Genomic DNA, 25,856 nt, shown 5'->3' with positions numbered 1-25,856 from the left:
AATCCATCTTGAGTTAATTTTTGTATAAGGTGTAAGGAAGGGGTCCAGTTTCAGTTTTCTGCATATGGCTAGCCAGTTTTCCCAACACCATTTATTAAATAGGGAATCCTTTCCCCATTTCTTGTTTTTGTCAGGTTTGTCAAAGGTTATATGGTTGTAGGTGTGTGGTGTTATTTCTGAGGCCTCTGTTCTGTTCCATTGGTCTATATACCTGTTTTGGTACCAGTACCATGCTGTTTTGGTTACTGTAGACTTGTAGTATAGTTTAAAGTCAGATACCATGATGCCTCCAGCTTTCTTCTTTCTGCTTAGGATTGTCTTGGCTACATGGGCTCTTTTTTTGGTTCTATATGAAATTTAAAGTAGTTTTTTCTAATTCTGTGAAGAAAGTCAATGGTAGCTTAATGGGGATAGCACTGAATCTATAAATTACTTTGGGCAGTATGGCCATTTTCACAATATTCGTTCTTCCTATCCATGAGCATGGAATGTTTTTCCATTTGTTTGTGTTCTCTTATTTCCTTGAGCAGTGGTTTGTAGTTCTCCTTGAAGAGGTCCTTCACATCCCTTGTAAGTTATATTACTCGTTATTTTATTCTCTTTGTAGCAATTGTGGATGGGAGTTCACTCATGATTTGGCTCTCTGTTTTGCTACTATTGGTGTATAGGAATGCTTGTGACTTTTGCACATTGATTTTGTAGCCTGAGACTTTGCTGAAGTTGTTTACCAGCTTAAGGAGTTTTTAGGCTGAGACGACGGGGTTTTCTAAATATACAATCATGTCATCTGCAAGCAGAGATAATTTGACTTCCTTTCTTCCTATTTGAATACCCTTTATTTCTTTCCCTTGCCTGATTACCCTAGCCAGAACTTCCAGGTGGTAAGAGAGGGTATCCTTGTCTTGTGCCAGTTTCAAAGGGAATGCTTCCAGCTTTTGCCCAATCAGTATGATATTGGCTGTGGGTTTGTCATAAATAGCTCTTATTATTTTGAGATATGTTCCATCAATATCTAGTTTATTGAGTGTTTTTAGAATGAGAGAGTGTTGAATTTTATTGAAGGCCTTTTCTGCAACTATTGAGATAATCATGTGGTTTTTATCATTGGTTCTGTTTATGTGATGGATTATGTTTATTGGTTTGCATATGTTGAACTAGCCTTGCATCCCAGGGATGAAGCTGACTTGATCGTGGTGGATAATCTTCTTACTATGCTGCTGGATTCGGTTTGCCAGTATTTTATTAAGGATTTTCACGTTGATGTTCATCGGAGATATTGGCCTGAAATGTGTGTGTGTGTGTGTGTGTGTGTGTCTGCCAAGTTTTGGTATCAGGATGATGCTGGCCTCACAAAAAGAGTTAGGGTGGAGACCCTCTTTTTCTACTGCTTGGAACAATTTCAGAAGGAATGGTACCAACTCCTCCGTGTAACTCTGGTAGTATTTGGCTGTGAATCCGTCTGATTCTGGGCTTTTTTTGGTTGGTAGGTTATTAATTACTGCCTCAATTTCAGAACTTGTTATTGGTCTATTCAGGGATGCAACTTCTTCCTGGTATAGTCTTGGGTAGGTGTATGTGTCCAGGAATTTATCCATTTCTTCTAGATTTTCTAGTTTATTTGCATGGAGGTATTTATACTGTTCTCTGATGGTAGTTTGTATTTCTGTAGGATCAGTGGTGATATCCTCTTTATCATTTTTTATTGTGTTTATTTGATTCTTCTCTCTTTTAGGGATGCCCTGGCCAGAGAGGAGGAATCTCCACCCCTTATTATCTTGAATGACTTTAGGGTCCATACTGATTCCTTATTTAATTCCTAATATTGACAATTTGGTCTTCTCTCATTTTTTCTTTGTCAATCTTATTAAAGGTTCTTCAATTTTTTTAATCCTTTTGAAGAATCAGCTATTTCTTTCATTGATTTTTGTCTATTGTTTTTCAGCTCTTGACATCACTGATTTCTCCTCTTATCTTTATTATTTCCTTCCATCTTTTTGAGTTTAAGTTATTCTTCTCTTTCCAGGTTCTTGCATTGGGAGTTTAGATTGTTAATGTGAGACTTTTCCTCTTTTCTCATATATATGTTTAGTGCTATAAATTTACCTCTCATCACTGCCTTGGCTGTGTCACACCTATTTTAATGTGCTGTATTTACATTTTCATTCAGTTCAATTTATTTACTTATCTTTAATTTCCCTTGAGACTTCCTCTTGGACCCATAGATTATTTAAAAGTATGTTGTTTAGTCTGCTTCTCATTTATTGGAGATTTTCCTACTGTATCTGACATTAATATGTCAACTCTTGCTTCTTTTGATTAACATTTGCAAGATATATTTTTCCATCCTTTACTTTCAACATACCTATATTGTTACATTTGAAATAATGCATCATAGATAGCACACAATTAGGTCATGCTTTTTAATTCACTTTGCCATTCCCCATCTTTACATTGCTGTATTTAGTTCACTTTATTAAATGTAGTTATTGATATGTTAGGGCTTAAGTCTTCCATTTTGTTTGTAATTTTTCTTTTTGTTCTGTTTTTCTTTCCTCTGTTTTATTTTTCTGGCCTCTGTGTGGGTTACATGAATGTTTTAGAATTCCATTTTCATATATCTACAGCACTGTTGAGTATATCTCCTTTGTATAGCTTATAAGTGGCTGCTTTAGGTACTACATTACATATATATGCACACATTATATATATATATTATTTATAAATATATTTTATAAATCTTATAGTCTACTGGCATCATCATTTTACCACTTTGACTGAAGTAGATAAACCTTATCTCCATTGATATTCTTTTACCCTGCCTCACTTATAATAAATTATCTTAAATATTCTCTCTATACACATTTAGAAACATTAAACAGTATTATTGTTGCTTCAACATGCAAACCTAATTTGGAAAATTTAAAGAGATGCCAATTATATCTCACTAAAAATGGGAAAAAAGAAAACTCAAAAGGTGAAAAGTATTTTATTTATCTATAGTTTTACTTTCTCCATTCTTCTATTTTCCTCACTGTTTTTGCTTTTGTTTTTTAGAGTTTTGGTTTTGTTTTAGAATTCTCTTTTTGTTTAGAGAACATCCTTTGGCCATTTATTGAGAACAGGCCTGCTAGCAACAAATTTCTTAGCTTTCTTTCATCTAAGAATATTTTCATTTTCCCTGGATTCCTAAAGGTTATTTTCACTGGATGTAGAATTCTGGGTTAATTCTTCTTTTCTTTCAGCACTAGAAAAATGCTATGCCACTTCCTTTAGGCCTCTGTTGTTTCTGATGACAAATATGCTATCATTTTACTTGTTTCACTAATATACATAGGGTGTCATTTCTCATTGCTTTCAATGTTTTTCTGGTTTTAGTTTTCAAAAATTTGCCTATGAACGTGTCTTGCTGTAGTTTTCTTTGGGTTCAGTCAGCTTATTGAATCTGTAGGTTTATTTCTTTTGCCAAATTCAGAAAATTTTCAACCATTAGTTCTTCAAGTACTTTTCTTTTCAGTCCTACCCACTTTCTCTTCCCCTGAGACTCCAGTGAAATAAACGTTAGAGCTTTTGTTGTTGTTCCAAATGCCTCTGAAGCTCTGTTTGTTTGTTGGTTGGTTTTCTTTCCCCAGTTGATTTTCTCTCTATTGTTCTTATTGGGTAATTTCTATTTTCAGGTCCACTGATTCTTTCCTGTCCCCACTCTCTTCTGCTGTTGAATCCATCTACTAAGCTTTTTGTTTCGGCTATTGTATTTTTCAGTTGAAAATTTTCTATTTGTTTTTTTTGTTTGTTTTTTTTTGAGACGGAGTCTCGCTCTGTCGCCCAGGCTGGAGTGCAGTGGCGCAATCTCGGCTCACTGCAAGCTCTGCCTCCCGGGTTCACGCCATTCTCCTGCCTCAGCCTCTCCGAGTAGCTGGGACTACAGGCGCCCGCCACCACGACCGGCTAATTTTTTGTATTTTTAGTAGAGACGGGGTTTCACCGTGGTCTCGATCTCCTGACCTCGTGATCTGCCTGCCTCGGCCTCCCAAAGTGCTGGGATTACAAGCATGAGCCACCGCGCCCGGCCGGCTTCTATTTGTTTTTAAATCTTCTATGGCTTTGCTGAGACCTTCTATTTTGGGCTGAAACATTCTAATTTTCTATTTGGCTTAAGCATGGTATAACTGCTTGCTGAAGTAATTTTATGATGGCTGCGTTAAAATCTGTTAGGTAATTCTAACAGTGCTATTATCCCTGTGTTACTATCTACTCATTGCCTTTTTTCACTCATTTTGATATCTTCCTGATTCTTAGGATAGTAAGTGATTTTTTTTATTAACATGGATATTTTCAGGATTACATTATAGGGGTCTGGATCTTAAACCTTCTATTGGCTTTTCCTAATATGGCTGAAAAGAGGAAAGGAGGCTATCTGTTACTTTTAGGTGGGGTCTCCATTTGGCTTTTGTTGACACCGGAGAGGGGAATGGGCTCCTTCTTACTGCTGGGTGGGGATGGTGGCTTGAGCTCCCCACTAGGCCTTTGTTGATACCAGCTAGGCTGAGAGGGGAAGGACTATCTCACTATTGCTCCCAAGCTAGCCTCTCTGACTCCTCAGGGAGAGGGTGGACTCTTTACCACTGGATAGTGGTAAAAATCCTGATTCTCCTCTAAACCTCCTCTGACACCACCCCAGTGGAGAGGAAGAGGTTGTTTCATTACTGGCAGGTGGGGTGGAAGTCCTGAGTTCCCTCAAGTGGTCTCCGCTAAATCTATGTGGAAATAAGGGGAATTTCCTTACTGCCTGGATACAAAGTGCCAGCTCTACACTTGGCCTTTTCTGATGCCACCCAGCAGGGAGGTTTCAGCTCCTAATCACACAGCCTGTCAAGGATAGAAGTCTAAGCTTCTACCCTTGGGGCGTGGGACCACAGGTTTTTCTGTGCTGTTGCTGGAGTAGAATGGTTGTTGGATAAAACTTTTCTGTCTTGTAGGATGCCCCTTTCCTGATCCTTTGGCTAGAGAGAGCAGGCTTTTATTAGGGCTTTATTTGCCTCTATCTGTTGGCATTTCTGGGTTGCTGGCTCTTTAGCTTTAAGTCTGGATAAATGAAGTAAAACAGAAAGGGAACTCACCACCGAGTATTCCTTTGATCCCACGCTCCCTAGCCAGTCTGTCTTATTTGCTCTTCCTTTCAAAGTCTTCTTATGTTTATTTTCTATACAATGCCAAACGTTTATAAATCCATGCTTGATTTTTTAATGTTCTTTTAAATTTCTACTATTTCTTCAATTTCCCAAAAACTATGAAACAAATGTGTATATATTTGCATGTGAGTGTACACACACATACATGCATAAACAAGGTAGATCTGGTTCTAATGCGGTTTCATTTGCTATTCAATGGAAGACATCCTAAAAAGAAGTTTTTCGGAATGAAAAACACATGAAAACAAAGTAACAAGTATATATAATTTAGGCTAAAATATAAATGATATGTATCTAATCACTTAATATATATGAAATTTGATAGTTGCAGCCCAAATCCCATAATTATCATAAGCCACATTTTTGTATAAGTTTTCTACTAAACCTTAGGTAAATGAAACACTGGCTTCACATCAGCTAAAAGCTAAGTTATAAAAAGTAGGCAAATCACTACATTCTCTTGTAAGCCAGCCATAGTTTAGGAGGCCAGCATCCCACTAACCATCAAGATATCCAACTTCCCTTTTTCCAATGTATCAAGTCAATCTTGAACAAAATTACTGGTACATTCTTTTCTAAGAATCTGAGTTTCACAGATTATTCTGTACCAGGAACACCTATTATCCTTCCCTTTTCTCAGCATAATTCTTCTTTACTAATGTGACATAATTTCAAAGGCAATTTATTGCAAAAGCTAAGTAAAAAATCCTGAGTTTATGGCTGGCATCCATTTTTATAACAATGTTTAAACTCCTCAGAATAACCACAGATAATGATGATGAAAATGGTAACAATAACAATAGTGATCACTAATTACTACCAGCCCGAGAACTTTAGCTTCTCTACCTCCTCTAATGCTTACAACAGTCTGACAAGGTAGGTATAATTCATAATATTCATGTCCTACTTTTATATATATGTATAGAAAGCTGAGATGCAAGAGGTAAACTCAAGTTCCTAAGGTCAAATAACTTGTAAATTATGGAAACAACATGACCCTTTAGTTGAGCTCTTAACGAATACACTTCTTGACTCTCAAGAAAAGACTGCTTCTTTTATCCTTCTCTTTAAAAAGCATTTGTCATTAACATGAAGACAGAAACATGGGTTGTCTCCTCCCTCTGGCTGGAAAATAGCACAGAAGCTCTAATTCACTTATCTCAGAACTCTTCCTGGGTAGGTTCTCAAAGAGGGTATTCTTTTTTTTTCTTTTTTTTTTTTGAGACAGAGTCTTTCTCTGTTACCCAAGCTGTGCAGTGATGTGATCTCGGCTCACTGTAACCTCCTCCACCTCCCAGGTTCAAGCGATTCTCCTGCCTCAGCCTCTCAAGTGGCTGGGACTATAGGCATGCACCACGATACCTGGCTAATTTTTGTATTTTTAAATAGAGATGGAGTTTCACCATGTTGGCCAGGCTGGTCTAGAATTCGTGACTTCAGGTGATCTCCCTGCCTTGGCCTCCCAAAATGCTGAGATTACAGGTGTGAGCCACTGCACCCATCTGTCCAAGAGGGTGTTCTGAGATCCAAGCCTTTTCTCTAACTCTCATAAGTTTAGAAAAATCATACTACCTAATTTTCATTGTTTTTTTCTAATTATAAAACATATGCTAAGCATGCCAGGCTTGGTGACTCAAACCTGTAATCCCAGTGCTTTGGGAGGCTGAGGCAGGAGGATCACTTAAGCCTAGGAGATAGAGGCTGCAGTGAGCTATGATCATGCCACTGCACTCTAGCCCAGGCAATACAGTGAGGCCCCATCTCAGGAAGGGAAATAATAAATAAATAATAAATAAATAAATAAATGTGTGTATACACACACACACAAAGTATAAAAAATTCACAACCCATATCAATGAAAAATGTGGTTAGAAAGTAAGCTATTTAGTTAACTCCAACCCAACTGTTAATAGATACTTCAAGAACTTTCTGTGTCTAGAACTTGATCTACATATTAACAGAAACCAATGTACACACAGAATAGATGTAGGATATGTGTGTATACATGCGTATTTTGCAAAATTGAGATCCTTCTCATAGTTTTCTGCAATATCCTCCCCTTTGTTATTGTTGACTTAACAGTAGATCAATTTCAATCTATACGAGTATAACAGATGAATCTGTGGTTTTATTTTTTAAAAAATTTAATCAGCCATTTTCTTTTTCTTTCTTAGTGGTATGTTAAAACGTGGTGAATCTCAATGACAGGATAATAAAGTCAAAATACTGCATTTAAAAACTGACTACTGTTGGTTAGGAAAACCACATTATCTTAGATTTTCCAGAATGGTTTCAAATGTAGGCATTTTTTTTTTCCTTTTCAGAAAAGCTAGCATTTACATTTTACAAATCTGAAAGATTTTCCTGTCTGTCTGTTCTCAAACCTAATTCATACACCTTGCACCATGTAAAAATATTAACTTGCGCATTGCAGACCTAAACACAAAATTTAAAAAATGAAAATATTTATGACTCTGTGTTAGGTAAAGATTTCCTAGCTACTACAGCAAAAGCACAACTGACTAAAAAGAAAACTGATAAATCAGACTTTATCAAAATTAAGAATTTTTGCTATTTGAAAGACACAGTTGAGACAATGAACAGAAAAGCCAGACTTGGAGAAAATGCATACAAATCACATATATGATAAAGGAATTGTATCCAGGATATATGAAGAAGTCTTAAAACAATAAGGACACTGCAGTTCAATTAAGAAAAAAAAAAGCAATATATTTACTATTGTTAATGGTTAAATATGCTCTTTAAATATTACGTCATAATTTCTATATACCATAATTTAGTTGTCTAAATCTTTAGGGAAACGATTAACCTTATGCTTCCTCAAACTGTTGAGAATCAATAAGTAGATAATAATTAATTACCTTTTTATGCAAACCTTATTAAACCTTATTAAAAAATACCATCAGTGGGTGATCAATCCTTTAAATGTAATTTACATTGGCAGCTGCTAGACAGAAGGAAGGAAGGGAAAAGAAAGAGAGAGATATTTAGGTAGAAATAATGGTATACTTTACTCTATAAAATAGACTTCTCCATTTTCGGTATAGGCCATCTCCCAGTTTTCAGGTAGAGGACCTAAATTATCCTCTGCAGAAAGAGGTAGGTATTGAGGGAACTTCTGAGAAGGGTCCGTGATGGGAGCAGCGATGATGCTACTATTCACAGGTGGTAATGCTGTTTCTTGGAGAGTGTGCTCGTCTTGTTCACCAGAATCGGCTGCTTAATCATGTGAAGAGGTGAGACAGAGAGAGAGAAAGAGAGAGAGAGAAAAAAAAAAAGGTATTCAGCAATCATACCCCATACCCGGGAAGTACGCAACTATACACAACTATATTCTTAAACACTCTTATCCTTTCCTATTTCCTGGCCATTAACTATCACTTCTATTTTATTTAGATGTCTGTCCCTTAATTAGAAAGCATTGAAATGATCAATGAAATTTATTTTACTTAAAAAGAAGGGAAAAAAATCCCAAGTAATACATTGCTCATAATCTTGGAAATGTCAAAGAAGAAACCAATTCATGATTCAAACTCTTAAACTAAGATGAGGCCATCAAAACACAGATAGATCTGCACCCTTATTCCATAGTATCATTTGATTTCATTATTCAGAAGACGTTTGGGCACAAAAAAGTATCCAGGGTGAAAACACAGACACAGTGGCATTATTACCCATTCTTGTATAAATGATTTTATAAGTTATTTTTATATTTGTATAAATATTTTTGGTAGACACTGGCAAAGATCAAAGAATGGTAAATTAAGCTGAAACGTATAAAAAAGTTTAGAATATGGAGACGGCTATACCAGTGACTCAGATTGGAACCTCTTTTGAAAAAGTTACGTTCCTGTGAAAACCAAGACAGTTACCCCCAGAACAGTATCACGTGGGCGGACTAATATACTTGAGTCTTAAAAGAAGGCTCGAAATACTTGAGTCTCCTTGCCTTCTTATTAACTAGAAACATCAGGGGCGATGTCATCAAAATATCCCCAAATGGCATTGTTGACATTCTGGTTGAATTTTTATAGAGACCGATGATATTAAATGTCAATCTCCATGGGGCTTTAAAACTGAATAATCAGGGTATCTATCTCCCACAGTAACTCTGTAGACATTTCTGATTTAGCAAAAACAGACTGAAGAATGACAAAAGGCTGTTTTCAAAGCTTTCTCTGATGAGAAGCTCCCAATGACACACATGAGAGTAAAGGTAACCTAAAAGCTGGATGGAAGACGTGCCAAGCCGACTAAAGCACCACCACCAGCAACAATGTACCACCCTAGAGGAGGCTGCCGGTAGGTATTCCCAGCCCTGCATCTATTTGCTCTTTTCCTGCTAGCACCACTCAGGCATCCTTGTGGTGCTCCCCTCCACTGCAGGTCCACATGGTCCAGGAGGGAACCTACTCCTGGCTCCACATCATACTCCTTGCCAATCAGGAGTATTCTATCATTTTTGTCTTTGTTATTAGGTCAGGAATAGGTACATGATCTAAGGCAAACGAATTTGAATGTCAGACATGGAAGATTTACTGCAACCATGAAGCCAGAGGTGGTCGCTTGACCGGATCCTATTTGCTAATAGGTTCTCATGCTGCAGGTGTTGGCAGCCATCTTGACATAGCTTGACATGACCTGCCAGAGAATTAAGCCCACATAGAAAAAAGGAGAGGTGACAGATGAAGAAAGTCATCTAATATCCCTGACTGAGCCTCTGATCTCTGATTTCATACCTGAAATCAAGGATGCCCTTCATTTTGATTGCTTGAACTCCCAAATTCACCTTCCTGCTTAAACCAATTTGAGTTAGTTTTGCAACTTGCATGCAGAGTGTGGATTAATGGACCAACTATAAGTAAGGGAACAGAAAGGAATTAGGCCAACAAAGAAGAACAATTTTGAAATTACTAATCAATAACAAAATAAATTCAAAACCCGGCAAGAATTAAAGGAGTCACCTTTAATTCTCTAGAAGCCAACAAATATTCATTTCTGGCATATCTTTGGAAGGTAGACTTTTCACACTTAAGTGCATAAAAGAATATTCAAATGCATATATCTGGCTCTGTCCTCCAGAAAACAGGTTTGGGGTAAGGTTCCAAAATGCACACTTTTAAAGTACCCAGGTGATGAATATTCAGGCGGTATAATAACTACATTTTAAAGACAAAGACACTAAGAGTTCTCCTACGAACTAAAAGAAAAAATGATGTAGAAAACCAATTGTTTAAAAAGTTCTATTTTCAATTGGGAATTACTCTACCTGCTTCTTGGTTTGAACCTGCCATGTTCCAGAATCACTAGAACCTCCGGCTCCTAGGACAGGTGTTGCCTGGCCGCCAATGGGCAGAGAGTGGTGCAATCTCCGGCTACATACTCCTCCGTGCACCAGTGCCAGGCCAGAGATGCAAATGAGATGTGTAGAGAGTGGGTCTAGGCTGAAGGGAGCTGGGCACTCAGTGCCAGACAGTTTCTGCCCTGGAGGAGAGTGGACTTGCATTTGCCAAACTTCTGATTTTTCAAGACAAGCTGGAAATCTGTATTTTTATGTAAAATCTCCCAAGTTTTCAATCTTTATTTCTTTAAAAAATAATGCAGTATGACACCAGTGAAAAATGAAAGGTCATGATTATGGGCACTGACCTTGGAGCCACACTATCTGAGTTTGAATCCTGGCTTTACCATTTACTAATGTGGGCAAAGTACTTAACCTTGTGTGCCTTCACTTGCTTATCCGGAAAATGGGGACAAAAACAATCCTCACAGGGTTGTGGGGAGGATTAAATGGATAAAGCACTCAGAATAGTGTCTAGCACATAGTGAGCCACAGTAGGTAGTTGCCAGCAGCAAAAGTACCTCTATCTTAATCAAAATCATGATTAATTTTGTCTTCAGGCCAGACCTGTCCCCCAGCCTGCAAATAGGTAGAAAAAGGATAGCTTATAACATCAGACCAGAGATCATAGTCTCGTCTGCTTCTAGCTGTGTGGCTTTGCCTTTCTGAGCACATATTTCTCGATCTGTAAAATGGGCATAATGTACATGGCATGAGAACAGAATTAACACATTCAAAGTGCCTGGCACCTGGGGCATGCTCAATGGGTGCTTGGGACTGAGATCTCTTATTGGAACTACAACTGTCCAAACTCAGTGAAAGCCTTCTCAATTAGGAGGCAGCAAACTGTCAGGATGATAAGGACAAAGAATAATTTCATCTGAAAATTTTAATTAACCTATTTTAATAGAAACTGGACATAACAGGAAAAGGGTAGTGCCAATGGATGAGCCACTACATATGAAATGAGATGCACTCAATTTAACACTGAGTGTACACATGTTTACAAAAAAAAAAAAAAAGTCCTGCCAATGTTCCTAGACAATGCATGAAGGGAATATTAGCTCTCTGGGAAAATCTCTCAGTAATTTTAATTTCCTGGAGGAAAAAAAATCCCTCCAGCAACGAGATCTTACTTCAAATTATCCAAGTATTTGTTTTTATTTTATATGCTTTCCATATCTTCTTCTCAGCTCAAAAGAATCTGAATCTCATTCTCTGAAAGAAAATGGAAAGTCCAAAAATGAGCTGCTGGCACAGACACATGGCAGACTCAAGAATTCACAGCCTTAGTCATGGCTTTGACTCTGACACATGCTGTGATTTCAAAAAAGTCTTTTGTTGGGCATGGTGGCATGTGCCTGTAATCCTAGCTATTTAGGAGGCTGAGGAAGGAGGAGTGCTTGAGCCCAGGAGTTTGAGACCAGCCTAGGCAACATAGTGAGACCACATCGCTACAAAAAATTAAACATAAGCTGGGTGTAGTGGCACCTGTCCATAGTCTCAGTTTTTTGGGAGGCTGAGGTGGGAGAATCACTTTAACCCGGGAGGTTGAAGCTGCAGTGAGCTGTGATTGCGCCACTGCACTCCAGCCTGGGTGACAGAACTAGACCCTGTCTCAAACAAACAAACAAACAAACAAACAAAACCTTTCATTTAATTTACCAAAGATTTAGGAGCACAGCCACCACTTTCTTACTAAAGGTTACCAGTGAATCCAAAGAGGACAGGTAGAATGGAATACTGGAACAAGATGGAACGGGGAGACAGGGAGCCTGGTTTTATTGTTCAGTGGTGTAACAGGTACACAGTCCTTCAGGGTTCTCATCTGCAAAACTGGGAAGGTAATATATGGATTGCTTCTCTCTCAAGATTTTCAGGAGGTTTATGGGATACATGTAAAAATTGTTTGTAAAACGTAAGTGAACATGAATGTCATTTTTATTCATAGTAAATCAGAAGCTTCCAAGCATGTATACACACACACACACACACACACACACACACACACACACACACACACTCTTGGGGACTTTTAAAGGTGACTTCAACAACATAAGCCAAGTCAAAGAAGATTTCTGAAGCTCGTTTTAAATTATATATGCTTTTAGGTTTATGTGTATCTCCCACTGTGTACAACCAATCATAATCTTTGAGGTCCATAAAGCTGATGAACTTGATTTAAAACACAAATAGCATAGTAGGTGTACACTCAGGCTGTGGAATCAGATTTTCTGGGTTGCAGTGGCAGCTTTGACCCTCCCTCACCGGTTTTGTGATACTGGACCAGGTGTTTGACCTCCCTGGTATATGCATAAAGAACTCAGCAAAATACTTGCCATATAGTCCATACTTGAGAAATATTAGCTCTTATAGAAATGAGTATCTCTTAACATTCCAAAGCAATGCTTTATCACTCTCTACCAACAAAAAAGAAGTGTCAGCAACCTAATGTTTAAGAATATCAGGGATTATTGGAAGAAAAAAGCCTAGAAACATGATTAAGTAATGTTTTGATGTCTTTCAGAGGTGTTCATGAATGAACCTGTTACTCTTTAGTTGTGGTGATTTGTTACACATTTTCTTTCTTCTTTCTTATTTTTGAGACGGACTTTCACTCTGTCACCCAGGCTGGAGTGCAATGGCACAGTCTCGGCTCACTGCAACCTCTGCCTCCGGGGTTCAAGTGATTCTCCTGCCTTGGCCTCCTGAGTAGGTTGGATTACAGGCACCTGCCATCATACTCAGCTAATTTTTGTATTTTTAGTAGAGACGGAGTTTTACCATGTTGGCCAAGCTGGTCTTGAACTCCTGACCTCAGGTGATCCGCCCGCCTCAGCCTCCCAAAGTGCTGAGATTACAGGCATGGGCCACCATGACGACACTTGTTCCACCCTTTCTAAGTTGTCTCTAATAAACACAGTATTTTTTCAAAAGTCTATGTTTGTGTATATAACTGTGCTTTGGCCAACAGTGTAACTCTACCTTCATTAAGCCCACATAGGAAGTGTTCTTTCTCAAGGGCTTTTTTAGGTCCATAATTTGGGCACAATTTGTAGAAGACTGTCCCATTGCTTTGTGTTCAGTCAGTTCCATGGTGAGCATCTGGGATGACTGCTCACTGCTCAGCTTCTGCCTTAATCAATGACTGCAGAAAGGAGGGATGGGCTGCCTTTCCAGGATGCTTCTGGCCAATAGGCTCCCTGATCTTTTGTCTGCAAACAGTCCCAACGTTACTTAGGCGTGTTATTGAGACATACCTTCTTCAAAACAGTCAAGCAAAAGGCAGCTAAGATAGAAACAGCAGCAAGTTATCAAAAATATCCTGGTAAATATAATTTTTAATGGCTTCATAATATTTCAACATTTTGATATGATGCTCATGCCTTTATCATAGCTGGCCCAAGCAGGAGCCAACACCTCATTATGCCACTGTCACTCTATGTGCAAACTGGCTGGTGGATTCCTATTTAATGTGGTTCAGAATACAAAATGCTTTGACACCACTAGTTTCACATACTTATGGACTGGGTAGTGTTAATTATTTGAAAGATTTAGCATGAGTTAGTGTATGACAGACTGTCAACTGTCGCAGGTGCAGTGTTATAAGTGAGGGGACAGTCAACACGCTCCATACATTGTGAAGAGGTCCCATCACATGTATATCTCAAGGCCACTTTTTCCTCAGTGCATCCTATTGGCCTTCTTGGTATCAGACAAGAACATGAGGAACACAATCAGGTGCCACTTGGCTTTCTGTTTTGTGTGGAAACTAATTATCGGACTGATTTTGGCAATGATGATCTGGGCCCACAAGCTGTTCTAAGATGCCAGGATTTCAAGTGGGGATTTTATGGGGTCAGATTTTCTGAGGCATGGCTTCTAGAGAGACAGAGATCGATAGTAGTTAGAAATAGGAAATTGCATCTAGACTTACAGTCATCTACCTCTATTTTGCTCCTTCTTTCTACCAAAAAATCTATTTAATAAATGGAGGACAAATGCACGCATACAAGCTTCTTGGGGACCCCCCAATCTGCTTAGCAGAACTGTTTTACCCCCAAAGTCTTCTGTTTCTGTGACCACAACTATGGTTTAGGTTATACCATGATTTGCTATTCTTCTTTATCAAAATATCAAGGCGTTAGAGATTTTTTGAAAGAAATGTTAACATGTTTTCATGATCTGTTTTCATTTTGGTAAGGGCCACTATAAACAGATGAAAGAGTCCTAAATGAATGAAACCAGCTGATTTCAATTAAAACATTGGTCCAAGGTAGCAAATTTCTTCTAGATATTACAACTATAGGGCAGGCACTGGCCTAACCCATTCTAATCGAGAAAATAGAAATTTTCATGGAGTCAAATTCAAACAGCTAAAAGGGGAAACTCAGAGATGATCCAATCCTAGCAAGTCATTTTACACATGGATGAGTTAGGCATAATGTTCCTAAAAAGACGACTACCAAGAGCCAAGCCAGGATAACAAACAAATCTCCTTTGTCTTTACCTAACACTTTGTGCACAAATGTTGGGCTATCCTACTGCTATGACAATAAACTCATTCAAAAAATTTTATTTCCATTTGATAAATTTTAGTCTTCTGAGCTTAGTTAATAAATTTTAAAAAACCTAAGTGAGGCCCATACAGGTTGCAAACAGCATTCATAAATAACAAACTTTTCCTAAATATTCTGTTAGAGTTCGTAGCACAGGGGAAAACAGTCTACTCATCTCCACCTTCATTGAGGCTGATGCTAATCAAACAACGACCAAAGTATGGTAATGTGAGAAAAGGCCACGATGGGAGAGGATAATCTCATATGTTGAAAGTGGATAACTTATTCATAGCTATAACTCTAAAATATTAAAGGCAATATTTAAGTACAAGAACAGAAGAAATAAGGTGTTCTTCTAATCCACAACACTATAGACTGAAGTTACTCCTATCTTACTCAGCTGTTACATTTGGAGTTACTATGTAAGGTCAAATACTCATATAGTAAAAAACATTCTTGAGCTCTTCTGGGTCACTGGACTAACCCAAGGAACACACAACATTATTATTATTTTTTATTTTTTTATTTATACTTTTTGAGACAGAGTCTTGTTCTGTCACCCACGCTAGTCTGCAGTGGTGCAATCTCGGCTCACTGCAATCTTTGCCCTTCAGGGAACACACATCATACCCTGTGAATGGTGCCCCCTGGAGTTGTGCAGTACTCAGCCTGTATGGCCTTACCCAAAGGCCTTGTCTTTGAAAATCCCTTCATAAAATACAACATACCTAAGCTCGGAGGTAGACAGCCCTGAATATAGATAAAATATATATAATATAGTCAGTAATACATAGGCTATATAATATAGAATGCATATATAGGCTATAATGTTAGAATTTTACTTTTCCATCTTTCTCCCTTTTAAGGCATATAGCAATTTTGTGTAAGTTAACTGAACACATAATATCCTTCCATTATATCTCTGCTTTCAAAGATATAAGAGGATGCTGCTGGCCTTCTATACAGCATCAACTGACATTAAACTGATAAAACACATTATCATATTTTGCTTCATAGCAATCAGCCATAATGATAGAGATGCTGCAAGTTACTCCCCCAAAAAAATCAATGAACAAAATACAGATATTTATATACATATATCATTTTGAAGAGAAAGAAACCATGCTGATTTCTCGTTTTTCTTCTTCATACATTCACCCCCAGCTCCTTTAAGGTATTCTGGTGAAGTTAAAATATTCCTGTAAAGGGGCATGAAAAGAAGACCAGGGAAAGGACCATCTCTTCTGCAAGCACTGTGTGGTCCAAGTTTGAATTTTGGCGACCCTACAAAATCCCTCTTGAGAACAGCATCCTTTTCAAAACTCTATGCAAAAGCCTCCTCATCATCCCTTCCCCAGGTCCATTGAGGGCAACATGGTCTGACCTTTACCTGTAAAGCTGCTGTTCATTTCAGGAACGTCATCCTCCTCCTCATTCTCCGCATGGACTATGCCAGCATTTTGCATATCATTGTAGGACTTGGTTCGCTTCGGGGTCGACTGCTTAGAGCCAGACTGAAGGCTGTGCAAGGCATCCGTCGTGATCACTTTCCCACTGACTGGCTGGCTAGGAGGCTTGGGTGTCCCATAATAGTTTCCTAGGTGATGGAGAGACACATTTGCACGTTTCAAAAGGAATACTTTGTTTTTTTTTAAGACTTCACTTCCAAATCTCTAGGCACATTAAAAAAAATTAAACTAGAAAACCAGAACAAACTGTATTTTATTTCTGGGTTGGAAAAAATGTCTTTCCTATCCCGCTAGACACAGTGATTTCAGATGGGAAGAGGAAAGCTGTATTGTTTTAGTGCAAAGAACCTACTAGGGCTAAAAACAAAGGAGGCTATGCTGAATAGTAAACCTTCCTCCTCATTACATTTGAATATCAATTGGTCATCTTTTTACATATATGCACCAGCATAATGCTGAATCCAATTTAGAGCAAGCCTCAAAGAAGATAAAAAATTCATTACTGCCGGCATCCTTACAGGCCTAAAAAGTTGAGGTCACCTTCCCTTAATAAGGGGACTCGTCAAGAGGGAACCAGGGCAATATTTAAAAAAGGAGGACAGTAAACCCCACGTGGCGCGTCTTTAGCTGAATGGCAGGCTTGACTCTGAGTAGTGCGGGGTAGGAACAAACCCTTGCCAAGTTTTAACAGAAAACCCTGTGTCAATGGTGGCACCCAGTATCGGTCACTCTTCCAGTAGTGGCCCATCTTCACTTTCAGCCACTCTTTCCCAGTTTGATTTAGGTCCCACTATAGTGTGCTATGTGATTCTCACTTGTACATAAATAGATTTTTACATTTCAATTTTTTTATTTTAATAGATACATATATTTTTAATTTGCCACAGAGAAATCTCACTGGTAAGTTATGACAGTAATATAAAGTTTGCCTTTAGAATCTAAGAAAAAAAGCAATACTTTAAAAAATTGACGTATTTTTCACTTGAAGTTTAAAAAGACAGTTTTATATAATAAGAAATTAATCAGCTGAATACATAATAGTGATGATAGTAATAAGAGTTTCCTTTTAAAAAGTTAAAAAGTAAGCTATTTTTTAAAAGTGATTTTAAAGATAACATTAAATAAATAATACGTGTTCTCATATGAACAAAATCATAAAGGGTGGTTCATCAAGATAAAGTTTGAAAAACACAGTTGATAATCAATAATATTCAGTGGCTACATGATAAAAGACATCAACCTTAGAATGTCATCGATCCATTTACCACTTCACATCTTTTAGAGTAAGGCCAGGAGGATAGGAAATGATTTTGAGATGCTGAATCAATCCTAACTAATGTTTGTAATTCTATGCTTAGTAAAGCAGAATTTGTAAATAATAATAAATCTTGCACACACCGTTTCTTCCCAAGGATCCAACCCCATTGTCTAACCTCAGTACATATTTACATAACAAACACATTTTATTACACAAGCACAAAACAAAAAAGAAAACGCAAAAGGAGACAGTAATAGCCTGGTCTCCGTGAGACATACAGATAATAAAGAATTTGCTTCTCAGCAGGGTACAGTGGATCACGCCTATAATCCCAGCACGCTGGGAGGCTGAGGTGGGCTAACCACCTGAGCTCAGGAGTTCAAGACCGGCCTGGGCAACATGGTAAAATCCCGTCTCTAAAAAATGTACAAAAATTAGCCAGGCTTGGTGGTACTCTCCTGTAGTCCCAGCTACTTGGGGGTGCTGAAGAGGGAAGGATTTCTTGAGCCTGGGAAGTCGAGGATGCAGTAAGCAGAGATCATGCCACTGCACTCCAGCCTGGGTAACAGAACTAGATACTGTCTCAAAAAAAAAAAAAAAAAAAAATGCTTCTATCAGGCTTTATTCTTATAAATAAAGTTTCTTTTCTTTTTTTTTGAAATGGAGTCCTGCTGCATCACCCAGGCTGGAGTGCAATGGCACGATCTCGGCTCATTGCAACCTCCACCTTCCAGGTTCAAGCGATTCTCCAGTCTCAGCCTCCCAAGTAGCTGGAACTATAGGCATGCACCACCATGCCTGGCTAACTTTTTTGTATTTTTAGTAGAGACGAGATTTTACCATGTTGGCCAGGCTGGTCTGGAACTCCTGACCTAAGGTGACCTACCTGCCTCAGCCACCCAAAATGCTGGGATTACAGGCGTGAGCCACCATGCCTGGCCAATAAGGTTTCTTTTTTAAGAGAAAAGTTTTACTATTTTTTAAAACTTTTTTTGAATCATCAAAATTTATAGAGATACACACCCACTTTCTTTGAGAGGAGTGTAATAGTCTCTATTAGCAGGAAAACTCAACATACACATTGTTTTAAATGCAGTACATGAAAGAGCACCATGTTCAAACTTGAAGAGTGCCAGGTAGAAACCTGATAACGCACATTCTGGTGGCTTATACTCAACTCAATCATGCAAGTGTTTTCATAGGAAGTAATCTATCCATATCTTCAAAAATCTCCTTTCAGGTTTCCAACTTAAAGGCGCTAGAATTGAGTCAAAACAGCTTGAAGAAAGGCATCTCACATGTGTCTTTAGGGGCTAACACTTGAGCAAAGAAGAAATTAGCACGTGTCAACCAAGAAATGCACTTAATCTTGCATTTCTGAAGAGGTTGTATCAAAGGATGTCTCATGCCTTCATTGAAGGTGTAAGTAACTAGGCCAAACTGTTAACTTTCTCATTAACTGAAGACTCTTTAGTGAAGTTTAGGAAAGTATGATGGTTAACTATCTTAAAAATAATCTGCACAGTGAGAAAAAAAGGAGAGAGACAAAGCTCTAACGAATTTAATTTTCATTCCTTAATCATTATTATATCAAGACATCATGTACATTTTCAAGTTAGATGTTAAATTAAGGCCAATGTCTATAAATAAGAAACTTCTACTGAAAGATGTAGAACCCCTCCCTCGTAACTTTTATATGCATAATTTCCTAACCATATCACTCAGTTTCAGCGCCATTAAACTGAAGGAGCATTCATAAAATTATTAATCATTTAAAATCAATGAAAACTTCAACATCTGCATTTATGGCAGAAATAATAAGTGCTTGGAAAATAAAAGTTCCACTTAAATTTGACAAATATGTGTGGATTTTCCATTAGGTACCCACCCTCGCTTTTCAAGTTCAAAACCTTCCTTAAGTTGATAAATGATTAGCAGATTTGTTAACGCAATTACATACAACCCAAAACAATCCACTTGTTCACAATGGTTTCCTGTCTCTGAAAATTAGTTTAACATTGACTGGAGGCAGACAAAGTAGATAGTATTAGGTTGAACCATATGAAATTGCTGTTGTAGAAGATATAAACTGTCAAACATAAGCAATTTCACTGGCTTTAATCTAATGAGTGGCCCATGAGCAATACTGCAGAGCCTTGGCACACCATATCATGGGGTAAAAGGCTTGGAAGAGACAGCTCAGAGTTGAAAGCCCACTACTAACCAACTAGGTGTGTGACTCTGGGCAAGTGTTTGTCTTCCTTTAACTTGGGATTCTAAGAGAACCTAGTTTACACCTAGAAGAGCTGTTAGGAAGACAAAATGAGACGGTCTGCCTTTAACCTATGCTGAAGTCTGCCACTATCGTGAGGGTAGATAAATGCTACCTAAAGTTGCTATCGCATGTTTTTAGTCTTTAAAATGACACCCATACTACATTGTTTTGAGGATCAAAGAGATCATGTATCCAAAGTGCTGCACATGGTAACTGGGCACTAAGCAAGCAAACCTGTCAATAACCAAATAACCAAGTCTTCTATACTCAGTCTCTCTAGTACTTTCTCTGTGAAATGGGAATGGTAGCACCAGCTGTAGCAACCTCGTAGGATTATTGTGAAAATTAACTAATGCAGAGTTTTCAAAGGTACTCTGTAAACTATAAGGTGTTAAATATGAGATAGTGTTATTATTATCCAAATCTCTCCACTATTTCTTATTTCCCATACTGAAACCTACAACCTTTATAGAAAAGTTTCTGTCTAGTGGTTTTCTAACTGCAGAGTGTTCAAACTTTCATACACCACTGTTTTAAAATAATTTGGATTAGTGACCAACATTTAAAATTAGAAAGCTTCTAGTTAAGTCTAGATTGTCAATGCTGTTTGACAAACTGTAAAGTCTGGTTCCAGGTACTCCATCTCTTATAGAGGATGTTGAAAAGCAAGTATGTGTCTAAAGCCAATTCACATGAACATACTAAATCAGGGATTTCTGCAGAGAAATTTTTGCTCCTCTTCTTGGTTTTGCCTGACCCTTGGCAGACAAAGATCTTGGACCCCATCTAGAACAGTGCCCTAAGGCTGCTGCAATGCAAGGGCATGGGCAGATACAGGTGCATGAGCAGAGGCATGAGTAAATGTAAGAAAACCTTAAACTTCAAAAAGTCTTCAATAATTCACAGATTAGCCTTTGAGTGAATTGATTTTTGGAGAGCTTGCTTTCGGCCCTGGGCTTTCGGACAAAAACTCTGGCTGTCTTATTTCAACTCTGGCTGTCTTATTCTGCTGTGAACTGCCCTTACCATGCAGCAATGGGCAAGATGGGTCATGCTTGCTCCAGTTTGCCACAGTCACCAGTGGTCTTCTTTGCCTCTACGCACCCTCTTACCTGACCTCTCTGGCCCCTCAGGCACTTGAGTTCATGACTCTAACCTTCCGGAAAGTATTCCACCTTTGCAATGGTTTGCACTCATGTCACAATGAAGCAAAGTTTAGCCATAGCAGAAACACAAACCTTACAAAGTCTAGCCATGTAGAAACACAAACCTTACAGACAGTATGTGCGACTTAACAGTATTAAATAAAAATCATCTGAAAAATTATAAGTGATTAAAAACTTAATTGGGGCTGTCACTTGGCAGGCTGCACAGTGTCTGGGAGCCTTGAGGCTGATTGTCCCACAGGCTCTGCGTTATCCCACACACGTTTCCTGCAGAGGCTGGGCTCCCTCCCAAGTGGAAACTTGTTCTCTCTGCTGCTATTTTCAGAACTGGTTCTACAACAAAACTCAACAGGGAGGGTGGCCAGGGAAGAAAGCGGAGGGCAAAGGAGGACTTAAGAGGAAGCCACTGCTGGCCTTAATTAACAAGCACAATTTCTGGCCAGGACAAAGCCAAAGAAAATATTTTTCTGACACACATTTAAAAATTAATAGACACTGCAAATCAATTTTTAGGGCTTTATAAAATATTTAAGGAGGATTGTAACCCTGGAATTTAAGTTAGGATGAATCAAATCTGTATGGCTTTCAAATTATACAAATTTACTATTCATTCATTCATTTCCTTAAAGAAAACCTTTTCAATGCCAGGCATGGGAAATACAAAGTAAAAACTGGACTGAAACACGATCTTCACAATCATTCTATATGGCATACGTCAGTTTTGTCAAGCTTCAATGTGCAAACAATTAAATTACAATAAGTAATGATCAGGGTGGGCATGAGATCCATGGATCACCGTTTGTGTAGCAAAGCCATTTGGGACAGAGAAAATCATTCCTCTTTTGCAGATGACAAACATAGAGGCCCAAAGTGGCAGAAACGCCTGCCATGGAGTTACATGGCTAGCCCAAGGTAAATGGGGGTGGGGATTGGGGGTACTTGTCTGTCTTCTTCCTATGAGACAAGCTTTTGAAAATAAGCCTGAGAACAGGATGCTAGTGACCACCCATGGCTGGGAATCTACAGCATGCATTTTCAGCAGGGGCAATAACACCCCCAAGGGGGCAAAAATTGTTTTCTTTTTTTGGTGGGAGAGGGGTACAAAAACCTTACTCTCTTTATGTATAGTGCAAATATGTATAGAGTACATGAATACATGGACATCCAGCATATCTGATTTTGCCTTGGCCTCAAGGTCCTGAGGGGTCTGCCCCATGTCCACTTTCCAAGCACTTGTCCTGATTGCCTTCATCTTGTTCTTTTCGCTCTCACCTCACTGGTTGCCTTTCAGCCCCTAGCATGTAAACTGTGCCCCCTTCCCCATCTCATAGCTCTTGCACCCACTCCTCCCTCTGCTCCTCACCCTGTTACTACCTGCTCATCCCCAGCAACAGTATCTTTGACCCCACAGACCAGATCAAAACTGTCCTTATCAGTTCTTATATGTTCTCAAGGAACCACGTACCTCCCCTTCCTAATGCCCTTTATTGTATATAGCGGACTGTTTAATTAATCAGTACCTGTCTTCACCTCTAGACTATAAGCTCCAAGAGGCCAGGGGCCACATCTGATGTTGTGTACCACTGTGTTCTCAGGCCTGACACCGTGCCAGGCACATACCATTACCCGGCAATTCAGTGCAGAATGGGTAAATGAATAAGGGCAGATAGTGCACATGAATTCCAGCCTGGGATCCTCCTAAAAACCTGTATTGTGGATCCAGTTTTTAATAGCATGACTCACAATACTTTCTTCCCAGTCCATCAATTACATCTGAATTACCAAGATCTGCATCACTTCGCTTTGCCACTTGCTTGCTCAGCACATGATAGTTCCTTCATAAAACTGCAATGCTTTCTCTTTACTCTTCCTTTTCCTATCTGCCCCACCCTACAAAAATAGGATGTTCATGCACAAAAGGACAATAAACCACTGTCCTATAATTAGCACTTTGTCCTTGCCAGTGCCATTTGGTTTCTAATACAAGACCAAACAGGACAACATAAGAGTTTTATGACCCTGAGCGAGGTAAGGGACCTCTCTGTCTTCAGCCTCAGTTCACATAGTATAAAGACAAAAATCATGGCAACCTAATAGGGTTTTTGTCAAGATTAAATTAGATAATGTGTATAAAGCACCCAGCACTGTGCTTGGCACAATGTTAGCCTATAATCAACTCTGGCAGTCTCCCATCAGGCCTGATGTTGTAGACAGATAATAGGGTTAATGTGTAGAAGAGTGTATTATCACAACACATATTCAAAGAACAACATTTTTTAAAGTTACCTTTATCGTGCACCTATTAAGTGTCACTACCCATATATTCACTTACTCTAATCTTTATAAACAATCTTACAGAAAGAAAAGGCATCAATATTCCCATTTTCACATAAAGAAACTGATATTCACACAAGTCAAAAATGATGACTGGCATTTAAACACAGATTAGTCTGTCTCTGACATCTATGCTTTTAACTCCAGGAAAATTTGGGAATCTCTAAGCAGGGAATTAAAGAAAACTTCGCCAGCTCCCCCCATCTTCATAAGCAGAAGAACAGCCAATTATAGCACAGATTTCATTTGGTCACTTTCATTATCAACAGAGAACATTCCACGACAGAGTTTGCCAACACAGCTCATCACAACAGACTGCTTCTAGGGCCTGCCAAAGAACAGGACTCCAGACAGTCTCACTTTCTTTAACCAGAAACAAGAACTCTCTTCACCCCTATTTTATCTCTGTGTCCCCAAAAATTATACCATTGGCAGCTGCCTTTTTGCAGACCTTCTAGGAAGCAAAACAATAACATTATTGAATGCTGACATCCTCTTCCTAATTAACATGCAGAAATATGCAACCCATAACTCCAATTTGAAATGTCACCCTGGCACTGCACTTCTATGCTGAAGGAAAACCTTTGCAATGCTCAAAGTGTATAATCAGCCTCTTCTACCCAGAGGCATTTGTAAAACAGCCATGTCTGGACCCCCACCCTCCACTGAATAGTTCATCCCTTGTAAACTCTCTCCTAGAGAAGTCCCAAGGGCTGGCTGAGGCAGTGACCTGTCTTGCAGAGCAAAAATGTCAACAGAAAAAAAAAAAGAAAAGCAAGGGAAAAGGGAAATGGTTCAGCTGATTTATTTTAAGCACCATATCAAATAAATAAGCTCAGTGCCACAACTAGGAAGTTGGGCCAAGTTAGAAAGATGTGCTTATTCTTGTCTTCTTTACCTTGCTTTGATGCCAATTCTGTTCAGTGACAGAATGAGGAGTTGGTTCAAATTGTAAAGCAGAGATCAATGACAAACTCTACTAATAACTTCTATGCCTTGTGAGGGGTGATAATCAGATTCATTACATAGCCAGGAAGGGGCTCTACTCTGTTGGGAGTATAGGCAACTCTCAGTGTTACAGCTGTCGAGTGATAGAAAGTTTCATGATGGAGCCCCTGCCCCCCAAACCTACCCCAATTACAGTATTTTTTATTTTCACAAATGGTACCACTATCTATCCAGTAATAGAAGACAGAAACTAGGAGTTATCTTAGGAGGATTATCATCATCTGTCTTTTCTACCTCGTTCTCACAATAACCAATATATTAACAAATTCAGCTTTTCAAATAAATATCTCTAGATTCAGCTGACTATTCACCACCACCATCACCAATGTGGTTCAAAGCCAAGTCCAACTGTGGTTGCCAGATGAAATGCAAGACAGGGTGTTCCGTGTTTTTATTTGCTAAATCCAGCAACCTAACTCCAGCTCACCGGTCAGATCTCACTTCAATTGCTACTTCTACAGAGGTACTTTTTCTCAGTTCCACAGACATCCACTCTCCCCATCTTATGGTCTCCTTTAAAGACCTTCGCACACTTACAATTGGATATTTGTTTATTTAAATAAAGTGTCTTGTTCACTAGACAGTTAAGACCCATAAAGACAGTGACCACAACCATATCTGCTTTCCTTCAGCATTTTATCTTTAACGAATAAATGAATGAACTCACAAACTAGTAACCGAGGCTACAAAAGAAGCATACTTTTCAGGCAAAGGGAAATAAAAGCATCCCAGTCCTGCAACATTTGGCCAGGCTATGTCCCTAACTCCTTGCAGTATCTTAAAGCAAGCTCTCTCTGTATTTCAGTTCTATCATCTGAAGAAACTAACTTTACTGCATTTCCAGCTGTAAAGTCCTACAACCGACCAATGTAAATCAAACAAATATTAGGCCTAAAAGAGAATTCTAAAGGTTACTGGGCCTTGAGTCTTCACTGGTTCACTCTATTTGTCTGCCATCTCGCCTGTCATAGAATGTATCCACAAAAGAAGATCACCACTCCTCTGCATAACATCCTCTTTGGGAGGATTCAACAAGATGATTCTTTTTTAAAGGAGCTTAACTCTTAAGACCTGCTTTGCTTTGTGAAGTCAGCTGGTGAGGACAGAGATCTTGTTGAGCAGGTCCTCAACCTTCCTTTCAGAAGCTTTTATTCTAAAACTGGAGTCACCAGCCATGTGTGGCTACTTAAATTTAAATGAGTTTATATTGAATTAAAGTTAATTTAAAACTCGGTT

The 25,856-nt window shown here is 38.6% G+C and overlaps 1 protein-coding gene across 12 annotated transcripts in view; it reads right to left on the bottom strand.

Moving 5' to 3' along the window:
* Positions 1-25,856, bottom strand: part of MAGI1 (membrane associated guanylate kinase, WW and PDZ domain containing 1) — a 681,166-nt gene that overhangs the window by 110,815 nt on the left and 544,495 nt on the right. For 7 of the 12 annotated variants that reach the window (XM_055260326.2, XM_055260327.2, XM_055260318.2 and 4 more), the window contains exons 4-5: positions 16,501-16,707; positions 8,225-8,429 (exon numbers count right to left, since the gene is read on the bottom strand). In XM_055260326.2, the coding sequence (XP_055116301.2) occupies positions 8,225-8,429; positions 16,501-16,707 (412 nt within the window). The remainder of the gene's footprint in view (positions 1-8,224; positions 8,430-16,500; positions 16,708-25,856) is intronic. The other 5 variants (XM_055260328.2, XM_055260325.2, XM_055260329.2 and 2 more) reach the window with 1 other exon arrangement.

Source organism: Symphalangus syndactylus, chromosome 21 (genome assembly GCF_028878055.3).
Source record: "Symphalangus syndactylus isolate Jambi chromosome 21, NHGRI_mSymSyn1-v2.1_pri, whole genome shotgun sequence".
Classification (NCBI taxonomy): domain Eukaryota; kingdom Metazoa; phylum Chordata; class Mammalia; order Primates; family Hylobatidae; genus Symphalangus; species Symphalangus syndactylus.
Note: the sequence above shows the minus strand (reverse complement) of the source record. Positions and strands in the feature narration are given on the sequence as shown.